General features: G+C 38.8%; 1 protein-coding gene across 6 annotated transcripts in view; it reads right to left on the bottom strand.

The window, feature by feature from the left end:
• The window catches only part of KCNQ1 (potassium voltage-gated channel subfamily Q member 1), a 396,763-nt gene that overhangs the window by 295,146 nt on the left and 81,593 nt on the right, over positions 1–20,024 (bottom strand). For all 6 annotated transcript variants that reach the window (XM_062609397.1, XM_062609392.1, XM_062609394.1 and 3 more), the window contains exon 2: positions 16,822–16,912. In XM_062609397.1, the coding sequence (XP_062465381.1) occupies positions 16,822–16,824 (3 nt within the window). In that variant the 5' untranslated portion in view covers positions 16,825–16,912. The remainder of the gene's footprint in view (positions 1–16,821; positions 16,913–20,024) is intronic.

Genomic DNA, 20,024 nt, shown 5'->3' with positions numbered 1-20,024 from the left:
ATAAACAGGAGCTAGACCACTGGACAGATGCAGCAGCTGTATTTTAAACATCTTGGCATTTGTTTTTCAGCCCTGTTTCCGTTTTCCTGCACCTTCCTTTTGGTCTGGCCCCACCTTGGAGTCAGGCATCTTCCTTTGGGGGTGGATATACTGGCACAGCTCAGCCAGATGTTTTGAGGGAAGCTTCATTCCCTCACTGATGCTTGCTCAAGAGACAGAAGAGGTACTGCTCCACACTGAATTCCCCCCTCATCAGCTCTAGTCAAGCTTTCCAACTTGTTTATTAATACCTAAAATAAGAAGCCAGCTCACAGAAGAAAACAGAGAGACAATATATGACAAAAGATACCCTATTTACTTGATGGTTCAGACCTCTGCAGTTAGTACTAACAGGTACTTTGCTACTTACAAAAACAGAGCACAGGTCTGGGGAAGTGTCCTTCAGTCCAGCCCACCTGCTGCTTTTATTCTTCAATGTTTAAGTCTCAATATTACGCTTGGGCCCAAAGCACAAAGGGGCCCTCATTGACAGCCAACTCTCAGGCACCACAAGTAGCATGCAAAATTGCAGCAGCAATCACAGAGGCACATTCTTGGAAGCTCAAAGGAAGCCAAGGGTACAGATTGCTAAATTTTGCTCTTGCTCAATGACAAGCTTGCCTGCTCTCCTCCAAGGTCTTCATCAGCTAGGAAGGCATAGAATATTCCCAGGAAAGTCTGACAGCCATAAAGGTACTAGAAGAGCTGGAAGGTAGATCACAAATTTTAACAGCATTTAGTACATTCGCTATTACAGATTTTTCTTTCAATAATTGATTTTCTCAGTGAGGTTGAGTACCCAGCTGTAGATTCTAACAGTTTTTCTTAGTCTTCCCTGCAATCACATCTTATCATTTCATGGAAACATTAGCCTTCATTTTGTAATATGTTAATGGAGAATGAAGAACCATTTTTTTTTTTAGATTTGGGCCATGAAATAAAAAGCTATAGAGTAATCCCACAGCTTTCTCCTTTATTATGAATTTTCTGGCTTTTGAGGGGAAGACAATGACTCTGAGTCTACTCCAGTTTATAAGTGATACAGTTAAAAAAAAGTTTCTCTTGGGAAAAAGCTTGTCTGGTGACACTGGCAACACTGGTCACTGACCCCTATGTAAGTGGGACAATCACACACAGATGGGAAATAGCTAGGAAAGAACTACATGCAAGCACTGAAACATTAGACCCTACCTAGTGGCTGAAAACTCAAGTGTGAGCTCCAGATGCTGAAGTCCGAATGCGTTAGCATCATTGTTCGGGAACTGATACTAAGTGACAGATAGATTATATTACATAAAGTTCAATTTCTGGCTTCCCACAATGGCTCCTAACTCAAACAAAGGCCTGATAAACTACTGACAATAAATAAATCAAAGTAAAAAGCACGCTGCTTTGAAACTATAACCTTAGAGGCAGGAACATTACAGTAAACTCATTCGTTAAAAAGACTGCTTGATTTTGACCTAATACTACTTTACCAAAGTGACTGAAAATTACTGATTTCCCATGTTGGGAACTGAGATGAATAAAAACCTAAGAGATTACATATAAAAAGCCTTCTTTGTTCTGTATATCACTTGCACTATGCTGGTCAGTCTGATGCCGTTGTTTTTGCTCTTGATCCCACAGCACACGAAAGTTACCTTACTGGGAAATAAAACAAAATTAAAAGAGAGAAACACAAACCTTTGGAAAATATTTTTACTGTTTGTTTTCAGCCTTCCACCCAAGAGTAAGCATAAACAAGAAAAAGAGTAACAGTTTTAACGGATGCACTATACCAGTTCAATTTTCATTTTTGTTTTAAAATGTTCACTATTCTTTTGGTCCTGAAGCCTCTCAGGATAGAGGCAGGGATTAATATTTATATAAAAGTGACTAAAAGATATTTTAATTTTGAAAAGCTGACATGCAAGCAGAGTGATACCGTCCATGAAAGCCTAAATGCACATTCAGAAAGGCAATGTGAGTCACTCACAACTCTAAAAGGGCAGAAGCATACACACACAAATTTTAATCGACATTGTCTTTCTGCGTATTTGAATTCTCCATGCCTGGTAGACTGCTTCAGTCAGTAACAATTTTTAAGTTCAAGCTAAGGAAGGAATGACAGAAGATACAATTCCAAATGTCACAGATGAGTAACATTTGTTATTTATTCAGGAGTTACAATACTCTAGAAGTCCCTGTTTCAAGAAATGACAGAAACATAGAAATGGCAAGTATCTGATTGTGAGCTTCATCCCTCATCCAAGCCACTTAGCATTTCCTCCTCCACCTTTTATATCTTCACACAAAAGGGTTCACTGACAGTCTCCATCATCTTACTCCGACTCTCTAAAGCAACTAGTCTTTGTAAGTGAAGGTCTAGCTCAACATTTACTTTAAATATTATGAAAAAAAAGAAAGACCTATTAGCAACTTTGTCAATGCCAAACCAAATTTAAAAGCAAGGAGGAGACGGCTGTTTCAAGGAAGAGACAACTCAGAGAGAGGTAATGGTCATTGGAAATAAGAGATGTTTCTCCTGCTTGTCTCCTTGTTCTCTCCATAACAAATGGATATGTAAGACTAAAGCTAGTCATGAGGGTGCCCTGCATTTTTATGCTATTCTATGTTCAAAGTGCTGTAGCAGCAGAATCTCTCACTTCTCATCTGCTGTTTTCCAGATGATCACCCTACCGGATGCAAGTAGCAATAACCTACACATTTGTGGGAAATCTACAGGAAACATAGTGCTGAGGAGTTCTTATATTAGAAAGACTTTAAAATCTGTTACCTGACTCTGTTGCAAGAGGATATTTGTCTGGATTAGCGCTGATTCCCTCTCCCTAGCAAAGAGCACAAGCAAGACTTCTGTGAGAAAAGGACCAAAAGAAAACGCCTTACCCCACGCACTTACAAACCCTAGTCTCTTCTTTCTAAATAAAAGCTAATTGCAGATACAAAATCAGAAGAAATCAGAATTTAGATACAGATCACAGAGCTCATTACATATCTATGAAGATAGCATTTGGTTTCAAAGAGAGAAACATCCCTTCACATAAATTATGAAACAAAACGAAGCTGCCTGAGATGTGAAATCTAACGGTCCCTTGTGTCCACACATTTAGAAACCAGAGTTCAGATGCTTTCCAGAAGTAGAATCAACTCCTGAAAGAGCTTTCTCTTAATGTCTTCACTAGCATTTCAGAGTGTTTGTTGACCTTGAGAAAGCAAAGATTGACAGGCTGCCTGTTTGGTTTGGGATTTGTCATTTGACAGAATGGCTACAGAGTGCATTTTTGTGCCACTTGATGCATGGCTGAGCTTCTCACCTCTGACTCTCATTGGCTATTACCCTGACAAAGTCAGTTGAGAAAAGAAAATTTCATGTTATCGCTATACCACTTGAAAGCATTTTTCCAACTTTTTAACATGGACTATCCCAGTTTTGTTCTCAAAATATAAAAACAGGTCTTTGTTTAGAAAGTTGCTCACTTTGATTACTGCTACAAATCTTGTTCTGCTTTCAAGGTCTACAACATAGATCTATTCCCTCCACCTTACTCACTGTATCACAAATGTAAGTACACACCAGTGGACAGTTTGACTTCAATATAGTCAGTCGACAGTCCCTAATTTTCTTGGGGTACTTTTTCCTTGCAGATGAGATAGCAACTCACGAAGCTTCCAGTTCACAACTGAAAGTAAGGGAAGAATTTTTTTCTTTACATCCTTTTTAACTGTGCTTGCTTTAAAAAGGTGCATGACTCATAGTGGTAAAATATTTAACTATTTTACTAATGAGCTGAATCCTAACATGCAAGTATAGAAGCACATGTCATTATGTCTGAAAAATCCTACTCATATCCAAGCAGCTTTTTTTATTTTTACATACATACACACACACAAGGAATCTGTAAGGCAAGTTGCTATGTCAGGACTAGTCTACACACACATTTAGTACTGGCATTCTGTGTAGAGATATGTGGGAGTAGGAGCTTGGCTATGGTTTTATTTTTTCTTTTTCCTTTTTATCAAAATAGTTGCAGTAATTCAAACCCAAATATTCCTGTTATTGTATTAGTAATAATGATGACATAATAGTACAATTATACCCTATGGGACTAGGCTACACTGACGTGTTCAACCACGTGCTCATTCATGATCACTTCAAAGGCAGCAAGAGATCGAAGATATTACCATACCCAACTCCTCCTTACAGCACCTCTCATCTTTGAGATTACCACCCACAAAGCTGAACAACAGTAACCCATTGTGGAAGTGCTCAGCCCTATTCGATTCAACCAAATTACCACCAAAGGTGGTTAAAACCAAAGAAAGCTTTCTGGGGCAGTTAGGCACTGCAACAGACTATGAAAGCAAATGCAGTGCAATCTGGGCAGAGTAAAAATCTGTTCAGGGGCAGCAGCGAAGATGACTAATCTATCAGATGACTGCTTCTTAAGCTTTTCCAGAGAGACATGCTTCTGCAACCCTATCTACACTCTTCCTGTCCTAACAGAATTTGAACAAAACAGCTTTTGTTTGTAGAGACTGCTTAGCTGCCAATTTGAATTCAATAACTGGCTCTGAATTATAGTAAGCATGCCTAGACCTGTAGGATAAAACTAATTTCAGTCAAGTTGGTCTCAATCAGCTATCAGGCTGATATCCTGCTGTCCTGCAGCAAAACAGTTGTAAAGCAAACGTAAAATGCTACTTAAAATACTTAATTCATTATTCAGCCACATCAATACAAGAGAGGCAGTATGTAAAATAAGGTCCAGAATCTCAGCTTTCATGGGTAAAAAAAGCTTTCAAAGTTTTAAATTAAAAAAAAAAAAAAATACAAAAAATTAAGATATATTTCTCTTTTCAGGGTTAAGATCACTAAGGCCCATCACTGGACACAAAGGCATGCAGCAGGCCAAAACTGGGACTTCTTTAAGTCATGTTCTCACTCTGCTTCTGTGCCTGGCTGCGCAAGAGGCTCCTCACACTTCCTTCTGCTCACCTTTACACCACCTTATCTCTTCAGACTGCAAGGTCTACAAGGGTAGGAACTTTGGAATCTTTTAGAACATGTGGGCCCTCAATCTAACTAGGTGCTGTACTTGATCTTACAGGCAGAGCCCTTTGAATGGGCTGTAAACAAGAAAAATAAACACACAAACCAGCTTGTAAATTTTGTTGCAGATAAAGTTTCCATCACACTTTTAACTATAAAAAGCTAACAAATCTTAACTCTTAACTAACAAACACTTTAAGCCAACACTGCTGCCAAAAGAAACAATGTCATCTGGCCAAAAAAAAAAAAAAAATTTGGCACAAAGAATGGAGCAGCAGGACCATTTCTTCAGGTGGCAGTGCCAATTTATGCAGGCAAAATTCTTGAAAGTGCAGCCCAGCTTCTCTGAAGGATTTATCTCACAAAGCCAAGTAAGGGTGGAAGAGCTACAGGTCACCCAATTTTACTCATAAAACTGCTAATACTCGCTTCCCAAGAATGCTTCAAAGTTAAGTACCTTTGGTACTTGTTCATAAGGCATTACAGAAGACAGATTAAAATATTTAATTTTCTCTCCTCCCTTTTCCCCTGCCCTGGACACTAAGTATAACTCATTCCAAATTTCACAGACTAAATCAATGACTTTGGGGAGCTCCTAGAAGGTAGCTGTCAAGCTCCCTGCCTATAGGCCAGATGGAGGTTAGTCATCATATGCACGTATTATGATTTAAAACAGTTTGCAACGTTGCAGCCAAAACACCACTGAAATATGTTGTATCCACCCTGCTGCAGGGAACATGGAATAGTCAATTTACCTCTACAGCAAACCTCCTTTCTCACCTTGATCTGGGCAACAGATGCAGAGGGATAAAGTACAAGTAAATCAGCTGCTTTTGCATTCATTCCCATGTAAACACATCCTGTCAAGCTGACAAAATCAACAGTGAAAGGAGTGTTTCTGAAAGGTACCTTAATAAGGATGTTAACAGCATACTGGAGGGAAAAAAAGGTCAGCCTTGGTGTCATTAGCATAAGGGAAACCATCAAAGTGAGGCAGTACATAGCTTGCTTTCACAGATTGGGTGTGAAAACAGGCATTTTGGTTATTTTGTTATTCCTTCAAAGTCCTGCTGTTCCTGAGTCTTGATTCTCTATCATCTTGAAAATACGCCCATGTTCTATGGCTTAGATAGAAATACCTGATGTAAAGAACACACAAAGATACAGGTCCCCGAAATCAATGAACAATTCGGATAGCTGAGCAGTGCAGAAGTTTTAGAGCATCTGTTTCAATGTTAGGTCCCTAAAGGCAACTCAGAGACACCAACAGAACCTGCTCTGTTGCACAGCCTCTGATGCTGTTACTAGCAAGGCACCTGGGCCGCTGTCCTTGTTTGTAAACAACACACAGGACATAACAGAAATGTTGCAGCTCTCTGGGTTATCATAACTTCTCCAACAGCTCAGTACATGCACCAATTTCTAAACTCTACAACAGGATTAATTTATTTTATAAGCTGAGATAACAAACAAATGCCATTCTATGTATTACTAGCCACTCAATAGATAGCTCTAATAACCTCTTTCATGTGACCTTTCCAAATACTGAGATGAAATAGGATTGGGCCCCATATTACAACAGGAATAGTCCCAGAAACCGTTTTTGCAAGACAAGTTTAACAGAACTGAAGCTTCGGTTATGCTGACATTTTTCATACTACAAAATAAATTTGATAAAAATAAATTTAAAACACTAAATGTGAGATAAATACAGCTTGCAGTTACATAAATCAAACCCTCATGCTTCCTATGTTATACCTAAGTACAATCAGACACTGTTCAAAAAAACCCTTCCTATTACACCCCAATCCTGTTAGTATTTATGCACACAGGAAGCTGTGCTGAAGTCATGATGACTACTCATATGCACAGTTAAACATACTGTACAACTGCAAGTCTCATGCCATAAAAACTTCACTTATAAATGTAGAACCTAATTTGGTCGCCTATACCACAGACATAAAAAAACAGCATATAAACTCTTTACTTTTTTTCTCCTCTCTCCTAAAACCATGGAATAAACTCTCAGTAGGGTGGAGTTAACAGAGACTGTGCCCAATACAAATGAAATCCAGCTAGTAGTATTTTTTCTAATCATTGCTGAAACCAGAAATATGTTCTATAGCTAGAATTACATATATATATGTAAACAATCATATACATAAATATATATGAAGAAATAACAGGGTGAGCTCTACACCATCTTTTCCCTTCTCTATGCACAGACAGGTATTTGATACTTTTTTTGCAGTGTGGCAAGTTTCTAAGAGGATTCATTTACTCATTCCCTTTCAAGAGTAGCTAGGGCTTAGGGCTGAGATACACTTTCCTACCATCAAACGTAGAAGTCAAGAAATGAAATAATGAAGCTTTTAGAAAGTGAATTCATAGACACTTAACTTTAGAAACTTCCAAGAAAAAGAAAGCCACCAAGAAGTCCAGTTGCTTTTAATTTTTTTTTAGCCAGTTAATTGAACCACTTAATCCAACGTAGGAAAGTAAAATTCTTCATGCATTCAATTTATTTTCTCTCTACTAACTCCTGAAACCTCCTTTCTTCTAAGGCATTGACACTCACTGCTCTGCTGCACTACAATTACACCACACCTGCAGAGTTTATTCCAGTTTTGCCTACCAAGGGCCACTTAAAGCCATTCAAGAGCCACCAGCTAGTGACAGCTGGCAAATTCAAACCTGTCTCAGTAGTCTATCATATGTAATCAATTGCAAATAGAACTTCAACAGACTCATCCCATTATTTCCTAGCTAATTCCCCCTGGGAAAACAAGCCAGCAAGTTTCCACTTTGAATCATGAAGCTAGTTTTGCCCTGTCTCTCCTCCCCAACTCCTCCCCTTCCCCTCTCTTTGCATCAGTTCACTGCACTGTTTCAGTTTTTCAGCTTGATATCCGTTATGTTATGTCAGCTGTTACATTACGCTTAAAACAATAGACTCCAGCTGGCTGAGGTCAGATGTGAAAACAAGGACCTAACAAAGCCAGAGACCCTCCAGTTATACTGAAATTGAGATACACACTGAATGTAGCACTTAATGACAAACTACTTTCCAGACATTTGGGCAAAGCATAAAGGAAACACCTGTCACTGCAAACATTACACACTAATCCAGATAAACCCTAAATTTAAAAATCTTTCTTTTCACTGCTTGGCTCCATACTATGCACCAGTATTTCACAAGTTTAATGTTTTAAATTTGTTTTTCCAAGATGGAATTTATAGTACCTTGCTTGTTTATTAAAATATTAAATAGTGAAAAATGTGCATCATTTCAAAGAAAATATGCTTACCATGTTTCTTCTAGAGTTTACCCAGCAAAGGTTCTGTTTGACATGGATTTACACCCTAGAGATGTTTAGTCAAAATTTAACCCGTAAGTAGAAAGCTTGGCAAAAGTGAACAACAGATGTAACAGTGAATGAAATACACTTTTTTCAGTGGTGACATTTTCTTAGACACACCTTTGAACAGATTTTATTAAATGCAGCTATACTAAAAAGAAACAAACAAAACACCAGTATGCTATGTGATCCATGAGAGGAAACACAAGCTCTTCAGAACAGGTGAACTACTAACAACTCTGGTGCACATATTCAAAACACTACATGCAATATAGATTGTAATTACTGTAAGAATTGTAATTGTATTGATAGTAATTGTAATCATTTCTGAAAACTGTCATGCTACTGTAGTTCACATATGAAAAGCTGTGAAGCTTGCTTAGCATAAAAAGACAAGTGGACACTGTGCTCATTTAAGTCTCGCTGCCAGTGAGGCAGATCACCATGTCAGATCATGTAGGCCACCAAGCAGCCAGCAGAAGGCATCAATCTACTACCAGTGATTCATGCTGGCCTGCAATCTGTCACCAGCTCCACCCTGAGCTTCAGGAAGACTCTTCCCAGAGTCTCTCTTAATCTTCAGAGTTTGAGTCTCGATAAATGCTTCATGCTTCACAGCTATCTCATCCCAATGTACCATGGGGATAAATACTAAATTCCAACTCCTTTACTTACAGTGATGTATTTGCAGACTTCACTTTCAGGTAGGCCACCACAGAACTCCAGGTATAGAAATCCAAGAAGAGGATGTTTGTTGTTTTTTTTTTTCCCCTCATAGTTCTTAGAAAAGGCAGAAATGGAAATAACCAGTTTTCTGCATCTAGGTTTATCTTTTTATCTTTTTTAACTTCTCCCCCGAAAAGGAAGCACCTAAGCCAATAGCAAAAGCATACCTGGGAGGACATAACATACTGGAAATTTTTCAGTGTGTTAACATGTTTAGTATCTATTTTTTTTCTCCTCCATGCAAATACTTGCCAGTTCACTTCACTGAAAGCCTTAATTGTTCTCACGTTTTTTTCTAAAAGCCATCCACATGATGAGAAATCAGGTAAGGCCAAACAGCATGAATTTTGTGGCTACAATCACAAAGCGGCGAGAGCTGTCCCTGGCAGCTACACAGCCCTTTTCTTCCACCTCCCTCTCCCAGAGTTATTTTTGTTGACTACTCATATAAAATACACCAAGCCCATGTGAAAAAAACATCTCTTTATTAATAGTTCTTCCAAAATATATTTTTAACCTACTTCAGGACACCATCCAAAGTCTGAATCCAGCCACCCCTGATGGGACACAGTGTGGTCCAATGCTACCCTCTACAGACTTAAAAGGAAAAGAGCTCCCTTCTACAAGTGTTGCGTTTTCAGCACATGTGAAAACAAAAACCAGCTCATCTTTCACTTACCAGTCCTAGCATAGTTTTCTTCCATATCTCCTCCTCATTCCTTCCCGGCATTCTTTTTCAGGTCAGGCTTCATCTGCACCAAACAACAACTACAGGCTTGGCTTGCCTTTTTCTTTTGGTTGGTTGGTTAGTTGGGGGGGGTGGGGGCAGATTATTTGTTTGGTGGGTTTTTGGGTGGTTTTTGGGGTGTTTTTTTGTTTGATTGGGGTTTGTTTTTCTTGTTTGGTTTTGTTTTTTTTTAAGCCCATTTCATTAAATTGGTTCAGCTGTCCCTAACAGACCAGCCAGTATTATTTCCACTTCAGAAGCATCTGATTTGGCTCCTCAAACCTCTCCAGAATGGACATAAAGCAGAATTTAAGCTGGACTAAAAAGCATGTTCACACAACCTTCTGAACCAAATTAATTAGCCTTTTGTAATATCCTGTCACTTTTGGCCACTTCTAGAATGACATTATTTTTGCCCTACAAACTGTATTGCTCTGGAACTGGTCATCTGAATCAGCCTCTAAGTCCTATCTAATGAACTTCTGTTTCTGTTGGAACTTGTCTTGACTGGATAATGAAACAACTGAATAAGTACATTTATGCTATATAGACATTTTACGTGAGTGACTCATTTCACATCTCCTTTTATCAGTGGTGCTCAGTGACAGGATGAGGACCAATAGCCATAAACCAGAACAGAAGAAGCTTCACCTCAACCTCAGGAAGACCTTCTTTACGTTGAGGGTGCCAGAGCACTTGAACAGGCTGCCCAGGGTGTCATGGAGTCTCCCTCTCTAGAGGCATTCAAAACCAGCCTGGATGTGTTCCTGTGCAACCGGCTCTTGGTGGCCCTGCCTTGGCCAGGGGAGTTTGGACTAGATGACCTCCAGAGGTCCCTTCCAATCCTAATGATTCTGTGATTCTGTAATTATATCTCTTTAACATCACATTTACATTAAACACATAATTCTCCTATACAGAACAGGGGAGTTGACAAGGGATTGCTTTGGAAACAGCTGGAACTATTTAAGATGTTACTACCAGCAGCATTTAAAACCATCACAGATGATTTTGCAAAGAAGCAGATTAGAAGCACTCATATTATGTGCCAGCACAGCTACAAACATCAGAACCACAGACTGAAGCACCCGGGTTCAGATAGAGAGGAAGCTCCTTGTTTCAGCTACTAACTGTACTAACCCCTAATTAAAATGGGGAAGGGAGATTTTAATTTCTATTCATATTTCCTGAACCTTCGAATCACATTTGGCCAGTTTACTATAAACTAAAATGTAGAGAAGCTGACACTAAATGAAAGCTGCGATCCTCAGCTTCAGCCATCAATGGCGCGACCCCCTGACAGATCTATCTGCAGGTCCAGCAAATGAAAAGGATTAAAGTCCACCACATACGTCTTCTACACCAGCTGACCTCACTCTGGGTCAGACAGAGGCTGCAAAGACAAATTTTCACTTTCTCAGTTACAGTTGTTCTGTAGAGAGAGCCTGTAGACTAGATCAGTCTGTAAAGCTATCACTGGGCATACTTTACAGATATTAATCCCATTTAATTTTTTAAAAGCATAAAAAAACACCATTGTCCAGATCGTAAGTCTCTGCCTTGGCCTTCTCAATCAAAGAAGATAATCAGTACAAAAAAGAATAAAATGCTGGAGCCACTTTTAAACTATTTGAACCATTTGTTCTCTGTGAAGACCATCTTCAGGATCAAAAGCTGTAGGTATTTTTCTCTTTCTTTCTCACAAGATCCCCACAACACTCCAGAAAATAAAACCAAAGGCTTATACTCAGAACTAAAGATTATATTAAAAAAGAAATAAAATCTAGATTTCTTGTAGGCCTAGACTTTATGCCACTTTCTCTTAACAGCAGGAATAATTTCAGTGCCAATAATGTAAATTTTGATCACCCAAAACTGTTACCATTTATCTTAATTGATAGTCTTTTAATGTTTAAAAATTGTTTAATATCTTCAGTAAGAAGTACACTAAAAGTAGAAAAGGAAACAGAAAGCTGGAAAGAGCTTATATTTTCATTATAAAAACATAACCTTCCTTTTTTTTTTCTTTGTTGAAATCAATATTGAAATGAGATTCCTACCAGAAAATAGCTTTTTCAGACACACTAAATATCCCTTGGTTCAGCAGAATATTTAATTCCCTTGGATCAGGCACTTGGATTTTCTTAGATCATGCTGAGATAACAGCATTCTGCTGTGTTCTGGCACCATAAAATCCTTGCTTATGAAAATAAAAGAAAAATATGGCCTCTCTGGGAGCATACATCCCTGAATTACTTTTTTCCGTAGTTTAAATATAGTCTCAAAATCAATTTTTACACAGATACACCACATTCTCTTTATGAGTCATGGCTAAAGCTCTCCCGCACCAGTATTTTAAATGGGCCAAGTGTACATATACCCTTCAAAATGATAATACTTTCTCTGTCTTGGCTCAGACTCCAGCTCACGCTGGGCAAGTGCCAACGAGTAACTGGAGTCAAACCCCTCCAACAGCACCATCTAGTGAAAAAAAGATAAAATAAACACATGCAAATTTAAAGTTTTGCCTACTTTCTGGAAACTAACAGAAGGCCAACTCTCTTCTAATCTCCCATTACAACTGCATTTAGGTACAGCTTTCATCAAGGCTCTTTGCCTTGTGAAGTGAGGGGACAAGCAGAGAAAGATTCAGGAGCTAATTGTAAGCTTTTTGTCTAAAACTGGAACACCACTTGCAACGCACATAAACTTTCCCTTGTTTATTTTTCCAATGTTAAACTTGCATTTTTCTTGTTATGAAAAATAGAAGCATTTTAAAATGCTGTAAAATTATTGATAACATATCTTCTATTTTCTCCTCTAGTAGTGGGAGGCACTATTATAAAACAAGCAAAATAAAAAATAAATAATATAATCTTAACAACTTTTTTAGCTCTTATTTTCATGTAATTGTAATATCTTATATGACTATATTATTGAAGCATAAGATTCTTGTTCATGAAAATGGGCACACAGCTTCCATCTTTAATGTGACCAGTATACTTGGTTTCAAAAAGACTTTGTGTAGGTGCTTAGATCTTTCACAGGGTCAGAGCAATATACTTAGGCTACATGCAGGATATAAAGCAGTATAGCTCTTAATTGTGTTTTCAAGGGTCTTGTCCAAGTATTTTTTTCAGTCAGGGGAACAGATTCTGTACTTTTCCCAACATGCATTTTAATGCTATGCAACTCAGAAGTGAGCTGTAGAACAGGTTTTGTAACAACAGCAGTTTGCTTATAACACACACATGTTTTTACAGTAATTCCACTTCATTTTCAAGATGAATTAGATTTCCAGTGCCCATGCAGTAAGCTCATCTAATCAGATTTGCTCTGTGGGGCTATTCAGCTCAGCATACCCACATGCTAACTCTGAGCACTCATTTCCAGACATTCAGCACAGTAGTCACTTCTTGCATTTCTAAGCCTATGGCTACCTGGTCAAAGTCTCCCCCTCCCACCAAATTACAAGAAATCCACAAACCTGGAATAGGCAAAATTTCAAAGCATGACAATACACATTTGATACCACTAAGTACTTCGGCCTTATATTTGATGCACTACAAAGTATAATTCATTTAGAGATAATTCTACTCTACATAAGAAATTATGTCAAAAATAAAAGGCAGTCTGTTCTTGAGAAAGCTTCAGTAATTTTCCCTTTGGAATGCATGTAAGGAAAGGTTCTCAATTTTATAATCTTCAAAAGAAATTGCTACAGATCTGTGCTACTTTAATTATTTTAATCTCACAGAGCTTATACTCAGACAACATAACTCAAGTTTCATGGAATGATTTGTGGTCTTAGAAACTTAAAATTCTATATGGTCAAAGGTTCCCTCCTTCACACTGTCCCAGTTAAACCCAAGCAGAAAAGCCTTCCTCAAGAGTCCCATACTCCTTCTGGTAGGTTGATTGCTACACTGCTGCTTCTTTGAGATCTCTCTCAGTATTTGTTTGCCCTTCTTAGCTCACCTACACTGTCAGTGTTACCTACTTCCATTGTCTGGCTCCTTAAAACTATTACTGTGGTATAACTAAAAGGCCCTCTACAAACAAAAAAGAGAAATTAATTCCTACTGCAAAGCAGTAGAAAGAGTGCTCTCCTAAGCTTTAATATGTCTCCTTACATCACTATTTGGGTTAGAAGCTTGAGCTGTGGGTTTTCCTGTTTTGCTTTTTAATCCCTCTATGCTGTTACACTTCCTTTGCAATTTACAGTTTCTTTTCAACCAGTCATCTGTAATTAACTCCCCCCTTCAACAATTCAGTTACATCTCATTTTTACTGCTTGTAAAGATACATTAGAAGTGAAAGTAAAATCTTAAGAACAAAAATAGGAAATTTTACGAGGTAGACACTAACAAGAACCAGATTCTGACATTTATATTTGTGTTGCAAGGTGCCACAACTCCTTTGAAAGTCCCCCAAAACTGGACAGAGCAGAGAACGCACTGGCCCATCTACTGCTGTGGACAGATGGGTCGCCATAAGCCCCTTAATTTTCTTGAAAATTACCACAGTTAATCCTTTAAGAAAACAATACCAGAATATGCCATTACTGAACAAACAAATAACTGCTGAATTCCCAAGAAATCATTATAGTAGAACTTCAATGTTAAAAGTTGACCATAGTTTTTCTCATGATACAGAACAGGAACACTGATTCACACTACTTAGAAAGATAAAACAGAAAACCAATACATAATGGATACATAATACATATGTTGCATGTAATCTGAATGCACTTCATATATTAATATGTATGTATTAATATTAACACTGAATGTGTTATACACATGCAGACAATATATACTGCGTACAGTATGAACATACAAAACTGATTGCAAGGTCCTACACCTGGGTCGGAGCAATCCCAGGCACAGCTACAGGTTGGGCAGAGAAGAGATTCAGAGCAGCCCTGCGCAGAAGGACTTGGGGGTGCTGGTCAATGAGAAAATGAACATGAGCCGGCTTCAGTGTGCACTTGCAGCCCAGAAAGCCAACTGTATCCTGGGCTGCATCAAAAGGAGCATGACCAGCAGGTCAAAGGTGATCCTGCCCCTCTACTCTGCTCTCGTCAGACCTCACTTGGAGCATTGTGTGCAGTGCTGGTGTCCTCAACATAAAAAGGACATGGAACTGTTGGAACAAGTCCAGAGGAGGGCCACAAGGATGATCAGGGGACTGGAGCACCTCCCATATGAAGACAGGCTGAGAAAAAGTTGGGGCTGCTCAGCCTGGAGAAGAGAAGGCTGTGTGGAGACCTCATAGCAGCCTTCCAGTATCTGAAGGGGGCCTATAGGGATGCTGGGGAGGGACTCTTCATTAGAGACTGTAGTGATAGGACAAGGGGTAACGGGGTAAAACTTAAACAGGGGAAGTTTAGATTGGCTATAAGGAGGAAATTGTTTCCTGTTAGGGTGGTGAGGCACTGGAATGGGTTGCCCAGGGAGGTTGTGAATGCTCCATCCCTGGCAGTGTTCACGACCAGATTGGACGAGGCCTTGGGTGATACGATTTGGCGTAAGGTGTCCCTGCCCATGGCAGGGGTGTTGGAACTAGATGATCTTAAGGTCCTTTCCAACCCTAACTATTCTATGATTCTATGATTTCAAAGAAAAAAGAAAACATCACCGGTGATGCTGTCACTGGAATTTATTTCACTGAAAAAACCCCACACATGTAAAACATTATGATATATTGCAAAGATAAATGAGATATCATCACAAGTGAAATTCATCACAGAAATTGGTAGAAGTATCCATAGCTAATAGTTATGGATAAAAAAAATAATTAAAAAAAAAAGCCAAACAAACAAAACAATAAAAGAAATGCTTGTATTGACTCTCTTACCTGGCAATTAATTATAAAGTTACACCTATGAGTTCAAATAACTTCCAAGTCAGTTAAAAGTAATATACCAGGCATGAAGGTACCTTAAATAGAAATAGTATGACTGACAAATTAATATATATTCTTATTCTTACATTATTCATATTAAGTATAAAACCTTAGTATACTGAATAGATAAAATGGCAAAAATTATAATAATTTATGTGGTTTTAAAGTTATTTTTTGCCTGCTAATAATGATATCATACATAATAATTTATTACTGGTGCACTGCTAAAAGAATGTTGAACAAACATTTAAATTGCTAGTAAGCATTTCCTCAATACAGTCACTGTTTTCACAAGTAAAATAATGGTCACTTATTTACAAATGCAGGGAAATCAATGATTTAGCAGGGAGTACCCTACCACGGACATACACTGAGAACAAATACATAAATTTTCTGTATATTTAAAACCATGCTTCTCAAAATTCAAAACTAAAACTCTTCAATGAAATCTAAGCTGGCAGAACAATAATACTCTCAGAACATTTCTTGCCACATATCTGTTGTAGCACTATTGTACTATAAACAAAAGGTAACCATGCTTTCTCTAGTAAAGGCAAACTGAGTGTGACAGGTGGCGCAAGTTGTCTTAACCCTAAAGTCAATGAAAATACATGAGTTTTCCACTTGTGAAAAAAAAGACAAATCTGACATCAGCTAAAAAACAGGACTTCCACTTAGTTTTTTCCCCCTCTATGGTGAGGTGTCTGGCCTTCAGTATGGCTGAAAAAATGGATTAACCAGAGCAATATAAGGGATTCAAGTTTAATTAGAACAGCCATGTGAGTTAGACACCACACAGATCCCTTCAGTATATGCCATACAACAGTTTTGTGCTACCCTAACTTCTGGTTATTTCTTTGGCTTAACAGACTTGTTAGGGAAAAGCAGAAAAGCCTCTTGTCAATTCAACCATAAGGAACATTCTGCTAGATATGGTACTAACTCATCAGATCAGAATTTGCGCATTAAGATCAAACGTACATCAATGGATTTAACATCTACATACATACCATCCAAAATAACGTCCCTGTAGCAAGAGCTGCATACTGTTCAATTGTAGAAAGCACGCTGAAGATAAGGCATATCAGCACAATAAGGAAGCTGTAAATAAAATAAATAAATAAAATTAAAAAAAACTTATGTAACAGTCTAATAGGAACCTAGAGGGTTGTCAGATAATTACATCATTACAAATTATCTGTACACACACACAAGTCATTTGTATTGGATTATCTTAAAACACAGCTGGTAAGTTTGAGTGATCCTGCTTCATGTTGGCAACTTTCTCTTCAGACACTAAATTTTTCGGTTGGACATTAACAAATGAAACCACAGCACATTATTAGCTTTAGCCTACTTCTAAACCTTGCTGCTTCCTAGCCCGTCCAGAAAACAACATTCCTTGCTCTTTCCCATTGCAGGGACTACTACAGCTGAATCACCACCCCACCCCCAACATATTTCAAATACTTGCATTTTTGCTGTTCCAAATTCTAATAAACTGCAAAAGAAAAAACAACTAAGCCAGAATTTAACAGCCTCTGCCCACACTGTGTTTTATAACCAATCCCAAAAGGCCCCAGATAAATAAAATCTAGCATTTGGCATCTGAAATACAACCTAGGTGTGATTCCATTTTTAAATAAAAAAAACTTCTAACTAACTATCAGAGAGAGATAGGGACTAAACACAAGGGTTTGTTCCCTGGTTCCCCCTTCCCAGGTGAGTCCTTAATGAGAGGGTCCTGGTTCTCTGGAGAGTGTCCAGTGGAGGACCACAGAGAGGATCAGTAATCTGATCCTCTCATGAGGAGGGGTTGCAGGAGCCTGGCCTGTTTAGTCTAGAGAAGAGGAGACTGAGGGGGGATCTCATTAGTGCATATAAATATCTCAAAGGTGGTTGCCAGGAGGATGGTGCCAGACTCTTCTCAGTGGTGCCCAATGACAGGGCAAGGAGCAATGGCCATAAACTAAAACACAGTAGGTTTCACCTCAACATGAGAAAGAACTACTTTACGTTGAGGGTGGCAGAGCACTGAAAGAAGCTCTGGAGATATTCAAAACCCACCTGGACACGTTCCTGAGTAACCTGCTGTAGGTGGCCCTGCCTTGGCAGTGGGGTTGGACTAGATGATCTCCAGAGGTCCCACCAAACCTATAATGGTTCTGTGATTCTGTAAGATTCTGGACTGCTGGGGAGTTGCAGCAAACTCAGCCCAACTGCCTGTAGCCCCCAGAAAGCCTCTTCCTCCAGATGGAAAGCAAGGTTGCCCAGCCCCACAGCCTCTGCCTTCAAACCCCTTCCCTGAGCAGCTTCAGCTGTACCCACCACCCCACAGGACTGCTGCTTGCCATAAAGGAACATAAGGCATTTGGGAAGCAAAACATTTAACACTTGAACTGGATGGAATCCACTATACACTGGCATAGGCAGCTTCCTGTTCCCAAAAAACTGCGTGTTTCTTTTTAAAACACAACCAGAGAGATGAACAAGACTTAAAACATTCACTTATTAAACACAGAGCTAGTTGTTAGGGATATTTTTCACAATTCTGTTGAGACAAGCAATACCCATCCTTTGGACTTGACAGAAACCTGCTGCAAAATCCAGCAACTAAATCATTGTGTGTCCCCTGTAACAGATCTCCAAAATGGTTAATCAGGGGTGGTTTTTCTGCCCCTTAGAAAAAACAGCAACAAAAAAAGATGTAATAAATAAAACTGAGCTCAAGAGGAGAAATACTAAAACCAACCACCAGTGGCTGCAAACTGGCAGAGCCTTTATCTTTTTCATATAAGTGAGAACTTGATTGGGTGAATCTTTTGAAAGGCCATGGGAGTCCAGTGCACACAGAGACAATTGATACTGTAAACATTACAAAATTGTGGAGGGGAGGTTTGGAGGTAATTAGGTACAAAAATCAAATTTGTAAGTGATAATGAACTGAAGTTAGGGAAGAGATTATCATATATCAACACAAACACACATGTGATAATATACCTCTACCTAGGCAAAGTATGAATATGTGAGTGTTTCCAATTTATCTCTAAAATCCTCTCATTTTAGCTTCTATCTCTTAACTTCAGCTATTCTTAAATAGAAGGGAGGTGTGCAGACAGGGGTATGCAAAGATGAGCCAGTCACATGAACCATAACATAAATGTTACCCAAGTGTCCAGCCCTTCCATCTGCAATATTCCCACAATTGCTTAAGACCAGTACACATGACAACATGAACATAACATGGGTTCAGTTACATAGAGGCAGCTAATGTTCTCTGTACAAAAGGTCCAACATACATGGAAGTATGCATGGAAGTATGCTGGGAGGGACTATGCAGGGATGCTGGGGAGGGTCTCTTCATTAGGGACTGTAGTGACAAGACAAGGGATAACGGGTTAAAATTTAAACAGGGGAAGTTCAGATTGGACATAAGGAAGAAATTCTTTACTGTTAGGGTAGTGAGACACTGGGATGGGTTGCCCAGGGAGGTTGTGAATGCTCCATCCCTGGTGGTGTTCAAGGCCAGGCTGGACAAAGCCTTGGGTGGCATGGTTTAGTGTGAGGTGTCCCTGCCCATGGCAGGGGTGTTGGAACTAGATGATCTTAAGGTCCTTTCCAACCCTAACTATTCTATGATTCTATGATTCTAAGTGTCAGTTCAAAGCAAAGAACAAGTTGCATGGGATCGTACAAGCTGTCTGAACACACCTTGAGCAGTAACAGTTAATATTTGTTATATCCCTTAATAATAGTAAACTTGTTAGAAGTGTAACTTGGCCAGTATATCCAATATATGAACCCACAAGAGGGCACCAAAACAAAGACTATCCCATTTCTATGCTTTTCCTAAACAAACACAACTGAAGAGAACCTAATAAGGACTGAAGGTGTGCGAGAGAACCTAATAAGGATTGAAGTCTGTGTGCCTAAGTGACAGGTAAATAAACTTAGGGTAAATTGTTTGCCAAATCTCTTTGCTTGTTACTATTAGTGAAACTGAAGGCTGACATAGGAACTGCATCAAGAGCCAGTAACCGCACTACTTACTTTCATGGGTTTTCATGCACATGGACCTGTTTCAGGCTTACTAATTTTACTAATTTTTTTTTCCACCCCCAGAAAAACTCTTGAAATTTATTGTTGTGCTCTTTCCAGGCTGAAGCATAAGACACCTTCATACCCACAAATAACATTATCCCCATCAAAATGA

This window comes from Pezoporus occidentalis, unplaced genomic scaffold, assembly GCF_034315485.1.
Source record: "Pezoporus occidentalis ecotype Australia unplaced genomic scaffold, CSIRO_AGI_Poc_V1 ctg137, whole genome shotgun sequence".
NCBI lineage: Eukaryota > Metazoa > Chordata > Aves > Psittaciformes > Psittacidae > Pezoporus > Pezoporus occidentalis.
This window is presented reverse-complemented; position numbering and strand designations above follow the sequence as displayed.